The sequence below is a fragment of the Hyla sarda genome, unplaced genomic scaffold (assembly GCF_029499605.1).
Source record: "Hyla sarda isolate aHylSar1 unplaced genomic scaffold, aHylSar1.hap1 scaffold_560, whole genome shotgun sequence".
In the NCBI taxonomy this organism is placed as follows: Eukaryota; Metazoa; Chordata; class Amphibia; order Anura; family Hylidae; genus Hyla; species Hyla sarda.
The window spans coordinates 147,578-162,937 of NW_026610572.1; the positions used below are offsets into that span (position 1 = coordinate 147,578).

General features: G+C 40.3%; 2 protein-coding genes across 2 annotated transcripts in view; one reads left to right on the forward strand and one right to left on the reverse strand.

Moving 5' to 3' along the window:
* The window catches only part of LOC130339927 (uncharacterized), a 38,572-nt gene extending 29,327 nt beyond the window's left edge, over positions 1 to 9,245 (reverse strand). The window contains exon 1 of the mRNA XM_056554111.1: positions 8,880 to 9,245. The gene's annotated coding sequence lies outside the window, so the exon portion shown is untranslated. The remainder of the gene's footprint in view (positions 1 to 8,879) is intronic.
* The window catches only part of LOC130339929 (glucose-6-phosphate 3-dehydrogenase-like), a 75,007-nt gene continuing 59,979 nt past the window's right edge, over positions 333 to 15,360 (forward strand). The window contains exon 1 of the mRNA XM_056554115.1: positions 333 to 482. Within this exon, the coding sequence (XP_056410090.1) occupies positions 420 to 482 (63 nt within the window). The 5' untranslated portion in view covers positions 333 to 419. The remainder of the gene's footprint in view (positions 483 to 15,360) is intronic.

Below are 15,360 nucleotides of genomic sequence, written 5' to 3' on the forward strand. Positions count from 1 at the left end.
GCCTCCTCTATATAACACGCTGTGCACTCTATACAGCCTCCTCTATATAACACGCTGTGCACTCTATACAGCCTCCTCTATATAACACGCTGTGCATTGTATACAGCCTCCTCTATATAACACGCTGTGCACTGTATACAGCCTCCTCTATATAACACACTGTACAGTATATACAGCCTCCTCTATATAACACACTGTGCACTCTATACAGCCTCCTCTATATAACACACTGTGCACTCTATACAGCCTCCTCTATATAACACACTGTGCACTGTAGACAGCCTCCTCTATATAACACTGTACAGTATATACAGCCTCCTCTATATAACACACTGTGCACTATATACAGTCTCCTCTATATTACACACTGTGCACTCTATACAGTCTCCTCTATATTACACTGTGCTCAGGAGAACATCATGGATTTCTTCAGTAAGATCTTTAGGTCCAGCAGCAGAAGGAGCCCGGGCCCCTCCATTCAGGTAATGTCTGCTGGGCAGGACATAGATGGGGGCCACAGCAGGATATAGATGGGGGGGGGGGGACACAGCAGGATATAGATGGGGGGGGGGACACAGCAGGACATAGATGGGGGGGGGGGACACAGCAGGACATAGATGGGGGGGGACACAGCAGGACATAGATGGGGGGGGGACACAGCAGGACATAGATGGGGGGGGGGACACAGCAGGACATAGATGGGGGGGGGACACAGCAGGACATAGATGGGGGGGGGGGACACAGCAGGACATAGATGGGGGGGGGACACAGCAGGACATAGATGGGGGGGGGACACAGCAGGACATAGATGGGGGGGGGGACAGCAGGACATAGATGGGGGGGGGGCCACAGCAGGACATAGATGGGGGGGGGGGGGCCACAGCAGGACATAGATGGGGGGGGGGGACACAGCAGGACATAGATGGGGGGGGGGCCACAGCAGGACATAGATGGGGGGGGGGGGGCCACAGCAGGACATAGATGGGGGGGGGGGACACAGCAGGACATAGATACGACCACATCCTGTATTACTGAATTATTAGATAAATATCTGTCTAATATCTTTATATTATATCCATGTAATGTAGATATGATATACCTTTATATACCGTGTGTCTCTAGGTTATAGCTCTATATACCTCGTCTCTAGGTTATACCTCTATATACCTCGCGTGTCTCTAGGTTATACCTCTATATACCTCGCGTGTCTCTAGGTTATACCTCTATATACCTCGCGTGTCTCTAGGTTCTACCTCTATATACCTCGCGTGTCTCTAGGTTATACCTCTATATACCTCGCGTGTCTCTAGGTTATACCTCTATATACCTCGCGTGTCTCTAGGTTATACCTCTATATACCTCGCGTGTCTCTAGGTTATACCTCTATATACCTCGCGTGTCTCTAGGTTATACCTCTATATACCTCGCGTGTCTCTAGGTTATACCTCTATATACCTCGCGTGTCTCTAGGTTATACCTCTATATACCTCGCGTGTCTCTAGGTTATACCTCTATATACCTCGCGTGTCTCTAGGTTATACCTCTATATACCTCGCGTGTCTCTAGGTTATACCTCTATATACCTCGCGTGTCTCTAGGTTATACCTCTATATACCTCGCGTGTCTCTAGGTTATACCTCTATATACCTCGCGTGTCTCTAGGTTATACCTTTATATACCGTGTGTCTCTAGGTTATAGCTCTATATACCGTGTGTCTCTAGGTTATAGCTCTATATACCGTGTGTCTCTAGGTTATACCTTTATATACCTCGTGTCTCTAGGTTATAGCTCTATATACCTCGTGTCTCTAGGTTATAGCTCTATATACCTCGTGTCTCTAGGTTATAGCTCTATATACCGTGTGTCTCTAGGTTATAGCTCTATATACCGTGTGTCTCTAGGTAATAGCTCTAAATACCGTGTGTCTCTAGGTTATACCTCTATATACTGTGTGTCTCTAGGTTATACCTTTATATACCTCGTGTCTCTAGGTTATAGCTCTATATACCTCGTGTCTCTAGGTTATAGCTCTATATACCTCGTGTCTCTAGGTTATAGCTCTATATACCTCGCGTCTCTAGGTTATAGCTCTATATACCTCGCGTGTCTCTAGGTTATACCTCGCGTGTCTCTAGGTTATACCTCGCGTGTCTCTAGGTTATACCTCCTATATACCTCGCGTGTCTCTAGGTTATACCTTTTTATATACCGTGTGTCTCTAGGTTATAGCTCTATATACCGTGTGTCTCTAGGTTATAGCTCTAAATACCTCGTGTCTCTAGGTTATACCTTTATATACCTCGTGTCTCTAGGTTATAGCTCTATATACCTCGCGTGCCTCTAGGTTATACCTCTATATACCTCGCGTGCCTCTAGGTTATACCTCTATATACCTCGCGTGCCTCTAGGTTATACCTCTATATACCTCGCGTGCCACTAGGTTATACCTCTATATACCTCGCGTGCCACTAGGTTATACCTCTATATACCTCGCGTGCCTCTAGGTTATACCTCTATATACCTCGCGTGCCACTAGGTTATACCTCTATATACCTCGCGTGCCACTAGGTTATAGCTCTATATACCTCGCGTGCCTCTAGGTTATACCTCGCGTGCCTCTAGGTTATAGAAACATAGAATGTGTTGGCAGATAAGAACCATTTGGCCCATCTAGTCTGCCCAATAATCTGAATTCTATCAATAGTCCCTGGCCCTGTCTGATATGAAGGATAGCCTTATACCTATCTCTATCTTATATGAAGGATAGCCTTATACCTATCTCTATCTTATATGAAGGGTAGCCTTATGCTTATGCCATGCGTCTTTAAACTCCACTGTATTTGCATGACCACTTCTGCAGCAAGGCTCTCCCTATACACCCATGAGCACTTCTCTCTACTGCTTATACCTCTCCTTATACATCCATGAGCACTTCTCTCTACTGCTTATACCTCTCCTTATACATCCATGAGCACTTCTCTCTACTGCTTATACCTCTCCCTATACATCCATGAGCACTTCTCTCTACTGCTTATACCTCTCCCTATACATCCATGAGCACTTCTCTCTACTGCTTATACCTCTCCCTTTACATCCATGAGCACTTCTCTCTACTGCTTATACCTCTCCCTATACATCCATGAGCACTTCTCTCTACTGCTTATACCTCTCCCTATACATCCATGAGCACTTCTCTCTACTGCTTATACCTCTCCCTATACATCCATGAGCACTTCTCTCTACTGCTTATACCTCTCCCTTTACATCCATGAGCACTTCTCTCTACTGCTTATACCTCTCCCTATACATCCATGAGCACTTCTCTCTACTGCTTATACCTCTCCCTATACATCCATGAGCACTTCTCTCTACTGCTTATACCTCTCCCTATACATCCATGAGCACTTCTCTCTACTGCTTATACCTCTCCCTATACATCCATGAGCACTTCTCTCTACTGCTTATACCTCTCCCTATACATCCATGAGCACTTCTCTCTACTGCTTATACCTCTCCCTATACATCCATGAGCACTTCTCTCTACTGCTTATACCTCTCCCTATACATCCATGAGCACTTCTCTCTACTGCTTGTACCTCTCCCTATACATCCATGAGCACTTCTCTCTACTGCTTGTACCTCTCCCTATACATCCATGAGCACTTCTCTCTATTGCTTATACCTCTCCCTATACATCCATGAGCACTTCTCTCTACTGCTTGTACCTCTCCCTTTACATCCATGAGCACTTCTCTCTACTGCTTGTACCTCTCCCTTTACATCCATGAGCACTTCTCTCTACTGCTTGTACCTCTCCCTATACATCCATGAGCACTTCTCTCTACTGCTTGTACCTCTCCCTATACATCCATGAGCACTTCTCTCTACTGCTTGTACCTCTCCCTATACATCCATGAGCACTTCTCTCTATTGCTTATACCTCTCCCTATACATCCATGAGCACTTCTCTCGTGTCTTCCTACCTTTAAGTCTTCTATAATAATTCCTCCTAAATCCCTTTCCTCAGATACTGAGGTCAGGACTGTGTCACATGATCTATATACTGAGGTCAGGACTGTGTCACATGATCTATATACTGAGGTCAGGACTGTGTCACATGTTCTATATACTGAGGTCAGGACTGTGTCACATGTTCTATATACTGAGGTCAGGGCTGTGTCAAATAATCTATATTCTGCCCGAGGGTTTTTCTGCCCCAGGGGCATTATCTTGCACTTATCCACATTACATTTCAGTTGCCAGAGTTCTGACCATTCTTCTAGTTTGCCTAAATCCTTTTCCATTTGGCGGATCCCTCCAGGAACATCAACCCTGTTACATATCTTTATGTCATCAGCAAAAAGACCAAAACCATCGAGACCTTCTGTAATATTACTAATGAAGAGATTACACAATATTGGTCCCAGTACAGATCCCTGAGGTCCCCACTGGTGACAAGACCTTGTTCTGAATATTCTCCATTGACTACAACCCTCTGTCTGTCACTCAGCCACTGCCTAATCCACTCAACAATATGGAGTCCAAGATCAATGACTGCAGATTATTGATAAACACTTATATTGATGTGATACAAGGTGCTCCACCCCAAGTGCAGTTGTGCACCTACGTTGGAGTGGAGGACCTGCACCTATGGATCACAATGTGGTTTCACTGCTGTGGTTAATGTAAACAATGACATTAGATAACCCTCAAAACTGATGTAAAATTGAGACATTAGCCAGTATATCCTTATATGAAGGACACACCTGAGCCCGCACACCACCTCCAAGGTTTCTCAAATGGTGCGGGACCTATCAACTAACCTACCTGGCCAGATAAATAAAACCAGGAACCAAATTACGGCAGCCATAGGCCCAACTTGCAGATTGCTCCTCAGTCACCTCCAGTGTGAATCTAAGCACACGTACAATGGGAGGGGGGAGACAGGTTACAAGCACCACCCTGGTTGGTTCATTTATAGCAGGCCTCACAGGTGAAACCCTAACACTACCCGATAAGATAAAAGGGCGCATTAGTATAAGCCTTAAAGGGGTAGTCCAGTGGTGAAAAACTTATCCCCTATCCTAAGGATAGGGGATAAGTTTGAGATCGCGGGGGGTCCGACCGCTGGGGCCCCCCGCGATCTCTCTGTAAGGGGCCCCCTCTCTCTTCCGAGATAGCGGGTGTCGACCCCCGCACGAGGCGGCGGCCGACACGCCCCCTCAATACATCTCAATGGCAGAGCCGGAGATTGCCGAAGGCAGCGCTTCGGCTCTGCCATAGAGTTGTATTGAGGGGGCGTGTCGGCCGCCGCTTCGTGCGGAGGTCGACACGCCCCCTTCCCGCGGGCTGTCGGGGCTCCGTACAGGAGATCGCGGGGGGCCCCAGGGGTCGGACCTCCTGCGATCTGCAACTTATCCCCTATCCTTAAGATAGGGGATAAGTTGTAAACCACTGAGTCACCACTGGACTACTCCTTTAAGCAAAGACATAACGGCTTATATATTTTCATGAACATGGTTCTAGCAGGAAACTCAACCCCAAGTGCAGTTGTGCACCTATACTGGGGCGGAGGTCCTGCACTTGAAAACCGTTGCTAAGGGCGATCCCCAGCAAAAATTGCGTTCAATGGAGTATGCCTGCAAACGGTCACAAGTACCACAATGGCATCCTGACACCAGATAAATGTGTATGTGGATGCGTTAAACATGACTGACTTTAAACAAACACTTACATTGATGTGATCTAAGGTGATACAAGGTGCTCAACTCCAAGTGCAGTTGTGCACCTACGATGGAGTGGAGGACCTGCACCTATGGATTATTGATAAGTCTTCTGTGTGGGACAGTGTTAGAAGCCTAAAATCTATATATGCGATGTTTACCCCTCCGCCATCTATTATTTTAGTCACCTAGTCAAAAAAATCAATAAGATTAGTGACCTGATCTCCCTGAAGTAAACCCATGTTGTTTTTCATATTACAATCCATGGGATTTTAGATGTTCCACAATCCTATCCTTTAGTAGGGTTTCCATTATTTCCCCACTATTGATGTCAGACTTACTGGCCTATAGTCACCTGATTCCTCCCTAATACCTTTCTTGTGAATGGGCACGACATTTGCTAATTTCCAATCTTCTGGGACGGCTCCTGTTACCAGTGATTAGTTATATAAATGTGTTAACGGTTTTGCTCGCTTACCACTAAGCTCTTTTAATAATTTTTTGGGTGTATCCCATCAGGCCCTGTGACTTATTTGTCTTCACTTTAGACAGCAAACGTAGAACCTCTTCCTCTGTAAAGACACATGCATCAAAGGATTCATTAGTCTTCTTCTCTAATGGAGGTCCTTTTCCTTCATTTTCTGAACAGAAGTATTCATTAAGGCGGTCGGCTAGCCCCTTATTCTCTTCTACATATCTTCCTTCCTTTGTTTTTAATTTAGTTATACCTTGTTTAATTTCCTTTTTTCATTTATATATCTGAAGAATGTCTTATCCCCTTTTTTCACAGACTGAGCTAGTTTTTATTCTGCCTGTGCTTTAGAAGTTCTTATAACTTGCTTGGCCTCTTTCTGCCTAGTCTTGTAGATTTCCCTTTCTTCATTGCTCTGGGTTGTTTTATAATTACTAAATGCAGCTTTTTGTTTTTTATGATTTTGGCCACTTCTTCTGAGTACACAGGGGTCTCTTCCTTTTTCTGCTTTTACTAACAAGTCTAATGAAGTTTTCTGTTGCCTTCAATAATGTTTCTTTTAAGTAGTCCCATTTCTCCTGTACTCCATGTAATCTGTTCCAGTGCTTACAGCCCAACACCGTGCAGGATGTTTGGCATTTGCCAGAGAACACCAAGATTGGCAAATTCACCACTGGCGCCCTATGCTCTTCACAGATGAAAGCAGGTTCACGCTGAGCACATGTTAGTCTGGAGACGCCGTGGAGAACGTTCTGCTTCCTGCAACATCCTCCAGGAAGACCGGTTTGGCGGTGGGTCAGTAATGGTGTGGGGTGGCATTTCTTTGGGGGGCCGCACAGCCCTTCATGTGCTTGCCAGAGGTAGCCTGACTGCCATGAAGTACTGAGATGAGATCCTCAGACCCCTTGTGAGACCATATGCTGGTGCGGTTGGGTTCCTCCTAATATAAGACAATGCTAGACCTCATGTGGCTGGAGTGTGTCAGCAGTTCCTACAAGAGGAAGGCATTGATGCTATGGACTGGCCGCCCGTTCCCCTGAATCTGATAGAGCACATCTGGGACGTCTCGCTCCTTCTACCACAGACTGTCCAGGAGTTGGCGGATGCTTTAGTCCAGGTCTGGGAGGACATCCCTCAGGAGACCATCCTCCACCTCATCAGGAGCATGCCCAGGCGTTGTAGGGAGGTCATACAGGCACGTGGAGGCCACACACACTACTGAGCCTCATTGGGACTTGTATTAAAGACATTACATAAAGTTGGATCAGCCTGTAGTGGGGTTTTCCTCTGTGATTTTGAGGGTGACTCCATATCCAGACCTCCAGGGGTTAATGATTTCCATTGATAATTTTTGGTGATTTTGTTGTCAGTGAATTTAACTATGTAAAGAGGAAAGGATTTCATACGATTAGTTCAGATCTACAATGTGTTATCGCAGGGAGACCTTTAGGTTTTTGAGCAGTGTAGTTCTCTATCACTGATCATGTATCATAGTTCTCTATCACTGATCATGTATCACATAGTTCTCTATCACTGATCATGTATCACATAGTTCTCTATCACTGATCATGTATCATATAGTTCTATCACTGATCATGTATCATAGTTCTCTATCACTGATCATGTATCATATAGTTCTCTCACTGATCATGTATCATAGTTCTCTATCACTGATCATGTATCATATAGTTCTCTATCACTGATCATGTATCATATAGTTCTCTATCACTGATCATGTATCATATAGTTCTCTATCACTGATCATGTATCATATAGTTCTCTATCACTGATCATGTATCATATAGTTCTCTATCACTGATCATGTATCATATAGTTCTCTATCACTGATCATGTATCATATAGTTCTCTATCACTGATCATGTATCACATAGTTCTCTATCACTGATCATGTATCACATAGTTCTATATCACTGATCATGTATCATAGTTCTCTATCACTGATCATGTATCATAGTTCTCTATCACTGATCATGTATCATATAGTTCTCTATCACTTATCATGTATCATATAGTTCTCTATCACTGATCATGTATCACATAGTTCTCTATCACTGATCATGTATCATATAGTTCTATATCACTGATCATGTATCATAGTTCTCAATCACTGATCATGTATCATATAGTTCTCTATCACTGATCATGTATCACATAGTTCTCGATCACTGATCATGTATCATATAGTTCTATATCCCTGATCATGTATCCTAGAACACTTCTTCTATGAAGGAGCATTCCGGGACTTATTGTCATGCCAGGCCTGTATCTCCCATCAGGCACCTGTAGGCCTCGGGTGGCAGTGTTGAGGGGGCAGCACTTCAGTGAGTAAAAAAGGAAGATGATCAGTGGGGGCAGGGGTCAGACCGCAGCCAGATGATGGGAGGCGCCATGAAGGGTAAAGTCATGGATAACCCCTTTAACTAGGTAGGAGAGTCATGTGATCTTTGGAAGATTGAACTCTGACCTCAGACATACAGACCCCGTTCCCAAATAAAGAAACACACAATAAATTTGGATAAAAATGGCCGCGGCCTCTAATATGGGTCATATGAAATCAAATAGCAGATGGAAAAACATGAATAAAATATCCAATAAAATAATCAATATAATATGATAACTAATATAATAATATAATAACCATTTTAACCCATAAATAACTTACAAATCTGCTCCATGTCCTCTCAGCATTGACTGGGAGATTAAACCGCACTCTCTGTGACCACAATGACTTAAATAACAGGGGTCTGGGGGTCTGCCCAGTCTTCTCACACCCGGCTGGACTGACAGGGACCCCTCCGGAGGCACAATATATAGACCGCTGGATTCCCGCTCTAACTGCTGATCCAATCAGCTGCAAACACTGGATCTATCCTGCCCGGCAACAGAACATCTGGCTGGAGAATCTGCCCAGCAACAATTGGGTTAAGACCACCTGTGGAATAGAATGAAGGGGGGACGATTGGACCGAACCAATACATGAAGACCATTACTAAAATAAGGGAGGGGAGCAGTTCCTTGTGTTATATGGAGACCCCCTGCCATGTATGAAGAATATTTTGGTGTTTTCTAACATGTGAGAGCGGATTGTTCTACAAAGATTGTTCTGTTCTGTCTCCTCCGCGGTTGGTCTCATTCTACTTTCGTTCTCTCTCATCATCCTGTAGTTGTGGTTTATAAATCTTACAGAATGATTCCATCCTGGTGACGGCTCAATCCGCCGCCATCTCCTTCTCGGCCTTCATAGAATATGTCCACATCCTGGTCCTGTCGTGGTGGAGACAGACGGATCCTGATAATAGGGGAGTGTTCACACAATGTGGATTCTGCCCTCACATCTCTGCACCAGGACATGGAGAATCCTTATTTATCTGGGGCTGATCTGAATCCAAAATTGTGTCAAATTGGAGGCATTTATAGCGTCTGTGGGTGCGCCGTGGTGGGTATGTGGCCCTATCGACAACAGTAATTATTCTCTACAGGTTTATGGTCAGAAATCAGAGGAAGGACAATAGATCAGTCTTACGGCCTGAGGCTATGTTCGTGTGATAAAGGGGATAGCCTGGATTAGGAAAACATATGATTTCTTCGAAAAACAGCACCACCCCTGTCCTCAGGTTGTGTGTGGCATTACAACTTACATTCACTGCAATGCAATTTCACACAAGAGAGAGAACCAGATAATTTCTGGAAGAAAGCAGCTGGGATTTCTCTAATCCAGTGTGCTCCAATTGTTGTAAAACTACAACTCCCAGCATTCTTGGACAAAGGCTACAGCAGGAGGCACATTTCTTAGGAAACATGGCTGTAATCTTTTAAGAGGACCATATACATAATAGAGCAGTTACAAAATACCAAATCCTCCGTTTTCTGAACAAAGCTTCTGCAAACCCTGTGTATAATGTCATCCGACCACAGGGTGTATGCTTGTAGTCTGTAACCATGGAAACCCATAGCTCTGCACAGGAGCTGTAGAATACTGTATATTGAAACTTATGGGAAAATTTACATTTTTCATATTTTTTTTTATAGTTCTAACTGTTCACTATGCTGTGGAACGTGTCCCCGACTCTGTCACGCTTAGTCCAGAGAAAGACCCGCCAACACAGCCGCCATGTCAGTAGAGTGAGATAGAAGTGCTTTAGTGACGGGCTGTAGATGACGTCTTGCTGAGTAGGGAGCCCCTAGTGGTTGGTATATCACAGAATTATCTATAGTTACAGCCTCTGTTTACTGCAATGGCCCTGCCATTGTGTCTTTTGGGCTGAAGTAAAATCTAGGAGGCTGGAACATCCTGCAATACACGCCAAAACGTAGCGCACATGGCCAACATACACCAAGAATCTGTGTTTGCTGCATTTATTATGCGACTTTTGGCTGGCGCCATTTGCACCAGAGGGCGTGTTTATTGGGCAAAGTGGGTGTGGTTTGCATGGCAGATCTTTTGGTGCTGGATTTATCATCTGTGACCTTTGAAATGTCACACGTAATTGCGCAAATCCCTCACCCTGTGGCCAATTATCTTACTGCATAATATACAACCCTGTTAACAGAGAGAGTCTATGATTATTAATTGTGACTTCATTATAGACTAGTGCATATGTCGGCCACTTTAGCTTTAATTTGCGCAGATTTGGATATGGTGCGTACATGCCATGTGCGCAGTTTTGAAAAGCAGCCGAACGCTGCACAGTAGAATTAGCTAGGATATGTAACAAGGCAAATCCTTCATAGTGTATTCTGGTCAGCCGCTCGACACTGAAAATTGTGGCCAAATTATGTGCGCTAAATATTGTATGCTTAATAATGTGCATTAAATATTGTATGCCTAATAATGTGCGTTAAATATTGTATGCCTAATAATGTGCGCTAAATATTGTATGCCTAATAATGTGCGCTAAATATTGTATGCCTAATAATGTGTGTAAATATTGTATGCCTAATAATGTGTGCCAAATATTGTATGCCTAATAATGTGCGCTAAATATTGTATGCCTAATAATGTGCGTTAAATATTGTATGCCTAATAATGTGCGTTAAATATTGTATGCCTAATAATGTGCGCTAAATATTGTATGCCTAATAATGTGCGCTAAATATTGTATGCCTAATAATGTGTGTTAAATATTGTATGCCTAATAATGTGTGCCAAATATTGTATGCCTAATAATGTGCGCTAAATATTGTATGCCTAATAATGTGCGTTAAATATTGTATGCCTAATAATGTGTGTTAAATATTGTATGCCTAATAATGTGTGTAAATATTGTATGCCTAATAATGTGCGTTAAATATTGTATGCCTAATAATGTGTGCCAAATATTGTATGCCTAATAATGTGCGCCAAATATTGTATGCCTAATAATGTGCGCTAAATATTGTATGCCTAATAATGTGCGCTAAATATTGTATGCCTAATAATGTGTGTAAATATTGTATGCCTAATAATGTGCGTTAAATATTGTATGCCTAATAATGTGCGTTAAATATTGTATGCCTAATAATGTGTGTAAATATTGTATGCCTAATAATGTGTGCCAAATATTGTATGCCTAATAATGTGTGCCAAATATTGTATGCCTAATAATGTGCGCTAAATATTGTATGCCTAATAATGTGTGTAAATATTGTATGCTTAATAATGTGTGTTAAATATTGTATGCCTAATAATGTGTGCCAAATATTGTATGCCTAATAATGTGCGCTAAATATTGTATGCCTAATAATGTGTGCCAAATATTGTATGCCTAATAATGTGTGCCAAATATTGTATGCCTAATAATGTGTGCCAAATATTGTATGCCTAATAATGTGCGCCAAATATTGTATGCCTAATAATGTGCGCCAAATATTGGATTCTTAATAATGTGCGCCAAATATTGTATGCCTAATAATGTGTGTAAATATTGTATGCCTAATAATGTGTGTAAATATTGTATGCCTAATAATGTGCGCCAAATATTGTATGCCTAATAATGTGTGTAAATATTGTATGCTTAATAATGTGCGCCAAATATTGGATTCTTAATAATGTGTGTAAATATTGTATGCTTAATAATGTGTGTAAATATTGTATGCTTAATAATGTGTGTAAATATTGTATGCCTAATAATGTGTGTAAATATTGTATGCTTAATAATGTGCGCCAAATATTGGATTCTTAATAATGTGTGTAAATATTGTATGCCTAATAATGTGCGCCAAATATTGTATGCCTAATAATGTGCGCCAAATATTGGATTCTTAATAATGTGCGCCAAATATTGTATGCCTAATAATGTGTGTAAATATTGTATGCCTAATAATGTGTGTAAATATTGTATGCCTAATAATGTGTGTAAATATTGTATGCCTAATAATGTGCGCCAAATATTGTATGCCTAATAATGTGCGTTAAATATTGTATGCCTAATAATGTGCGCTAAATATTGTATGCCTAATAATGTGCGTTAAATATTGTATGCCTAATAATGTGCGTTAAATATTGTATGCCTAATAATGTGCGTTAAATATTGTATGCCTAATAATGTGCGTTAAATATTGTATGCCTAATAATATGCGTTAAATATTGTATGCCTAATAATAATGTGTGTAAATATTGTATGCCTAATAATGTGCGTCAAATATTGTATGCCTAATAATGTGCGTCAAATATTGTATGCCTAATAATGTGTGTAAATATTGTATGCCTAATAATGTGCGCCAAATATTGTATGCCTAATAATGTGCGTTAAATATTGGATTCTTAATAATGTGTGTAAATATTGTATGCCTAATAATGTGTGTAAATATTGTATGCCTAATAATGTGCGTCAAATATTGTATGCCTAATAATGTGCGCTAAATATTGTATGCCTAATAATGTGTGTAAATATTGTATGCCTAATAATGTGTGTAAATATTGTATGCCTAATAATGTGCGTTAAATATTGTATGCCTAATAATGTGCGTTAAATATTGTATGCCTAATAATAATGTGTGTAAATATTGTATGCCTAATAATGTGCGCCAAATATTGTATGCCTAATAATGTGCGCTAAATATTGGATTCTTAATAATGTGTGTAAATATTGTATGCCTAATAATGTGCGCTAAATATTGTATGCCTAATAATGTGCGTTAAATATTGTATGCCTAATAATGTGTGTTAAATATTGTATGCCTAATAATGTGTGTAAATATTGTATGCCTAATAATGTGCGCCAAATATTGTATGCCTAATAATGTGCGCTAAATATTGGATTCTTAATAATGTGTGTAAATATTGTATGCCTAATAATGTGTGTAAATATTGTATGCCTAATAATGTGTGTAAATATTGTATGCCTAATAATGTGTGTAAATATTGTATGCCTAATAATGTGCGTCAAATATTGTATGCCTAATAATGTGCGCTAAATATTGTATGCCTAATAATGTGCGTTAAATATTGTATGCCTAATAATGTGCGTTAAATATTGTATGCCTAATAATAATGTGTGTAAATATTGTATGCCTAATAATGTGCGTTAAATATTGTATGCCTAATAATGTGCGCCAAATATTGTATGCCTAATAATGTGCGCTAAATATTGGATTCTTAATAATGTGTGTAAATATTGTATGCCTAATAATGTGAGCTAAATATTGTATGCCTAATAATGTGTGTAAATATTGTATGCCTAATAATGTGTGTTAAATATTGTATGCCTAATAATGTGCGCCAAATATTGTATGCCTAATAATGTGCGCCAAATATTGTATGCCTAATAATGTGCGCCAAATATTGTATGCCTAATAATGTGCGCTAAATATTGTATGCCTAATAATGTGCGCTAAATATTGTATGCCTAATAATGTGCGCTAAATATTGTATGCCTAATAATGTGCGCTAAATATTGTATGCCTAATAATGTGCGCCAAATATTGTATGCCTAATAATGTGCGCTAAATATTGTATGCCTAATAATGTGTGTTAAATATTGTATGCCTAATAATGTGCGCCAAATATTGTATGCCTAATAATGTGCGCTAAATATTGTATGCCTAATAATGTGCGCTAAATATTGTATGCCTAATAATGTGCGTTAAATATTGTATGCCTAATAATGTGCGCTAAATATTGTATGCCTAATAATGTGCGCTAAATATTGTATGCCTAATAATGTGTGTTAAATATTGTATGCCTAATAATGTGCGCCAAATATTGTATGCCTAATAATGTGCGCTAAATATTGGATTCTTAATAATGTGTGCCAAATATTGGATGCTTAATAATGTGTGCTAAATATTGTATGCCTAATAATGTGCGCCAAATATTGGATGCTTAATAATGTGCGCCAAATATTGGATGCTTAATAATGTGCGCCAAATATTGGATGCCTAATAATGTGCGCTAAATATTGTATGCCTAATAATGTGTGTAAATATTGTATGCCTAATAATGTGTGTAAATATTGTATGCCTAATAATGTGCGCCAAATATTGGATGCTTAATAATGTGTGCTAAATATTGTATGCCTAATAATGTGCGCTAAATATTGTATGCTTAATAATGTGCGCCAAATATTGTATGCCTAATAATGTGTGTAAATATTGTATGCCTAATAATGTGTGTAAATATTGTGTGCCTAATAATGTGCGCTAAATATTGTATGCCTAATAATGTGTGTAAATATTGGATGCCTAATAATGTGCGTTAAATATTGTATGCCTAATAATGTGTGTAAATATTGTATGCCTAATAATGTGTGTAAATATTGTATGCCTAATAATGTGCGCTAAATATTGTATGCCTAATAATGTGCGCCAAATATTGGATGCTTAATAATGTGTGCTAAATATTGTATGCCTAATAATGTGCGCTAAATATTGTATGCTTAATAATGTGCGCTAAATATTGTATGCTTAATAATGTGCGCCAAATATTGTATGCCTAATAATGTGCGCCAAATATTGTATGCCTAATAATGTGTGTAAATATTGTGTGCCTAATAATGTGCGCTAAATATTGTATGCCTAATAATGTGTGTAAATATTGTATGCCTAATAATGTGCGTTAAATATTGTATGCCTAATAATGTGTGTAAATATTGTATGCCTAATAATGTGTGTAAATATTGTGTGCCTAATAATGTGCGCCAAATATTGTGTGCCTGATAATGTGC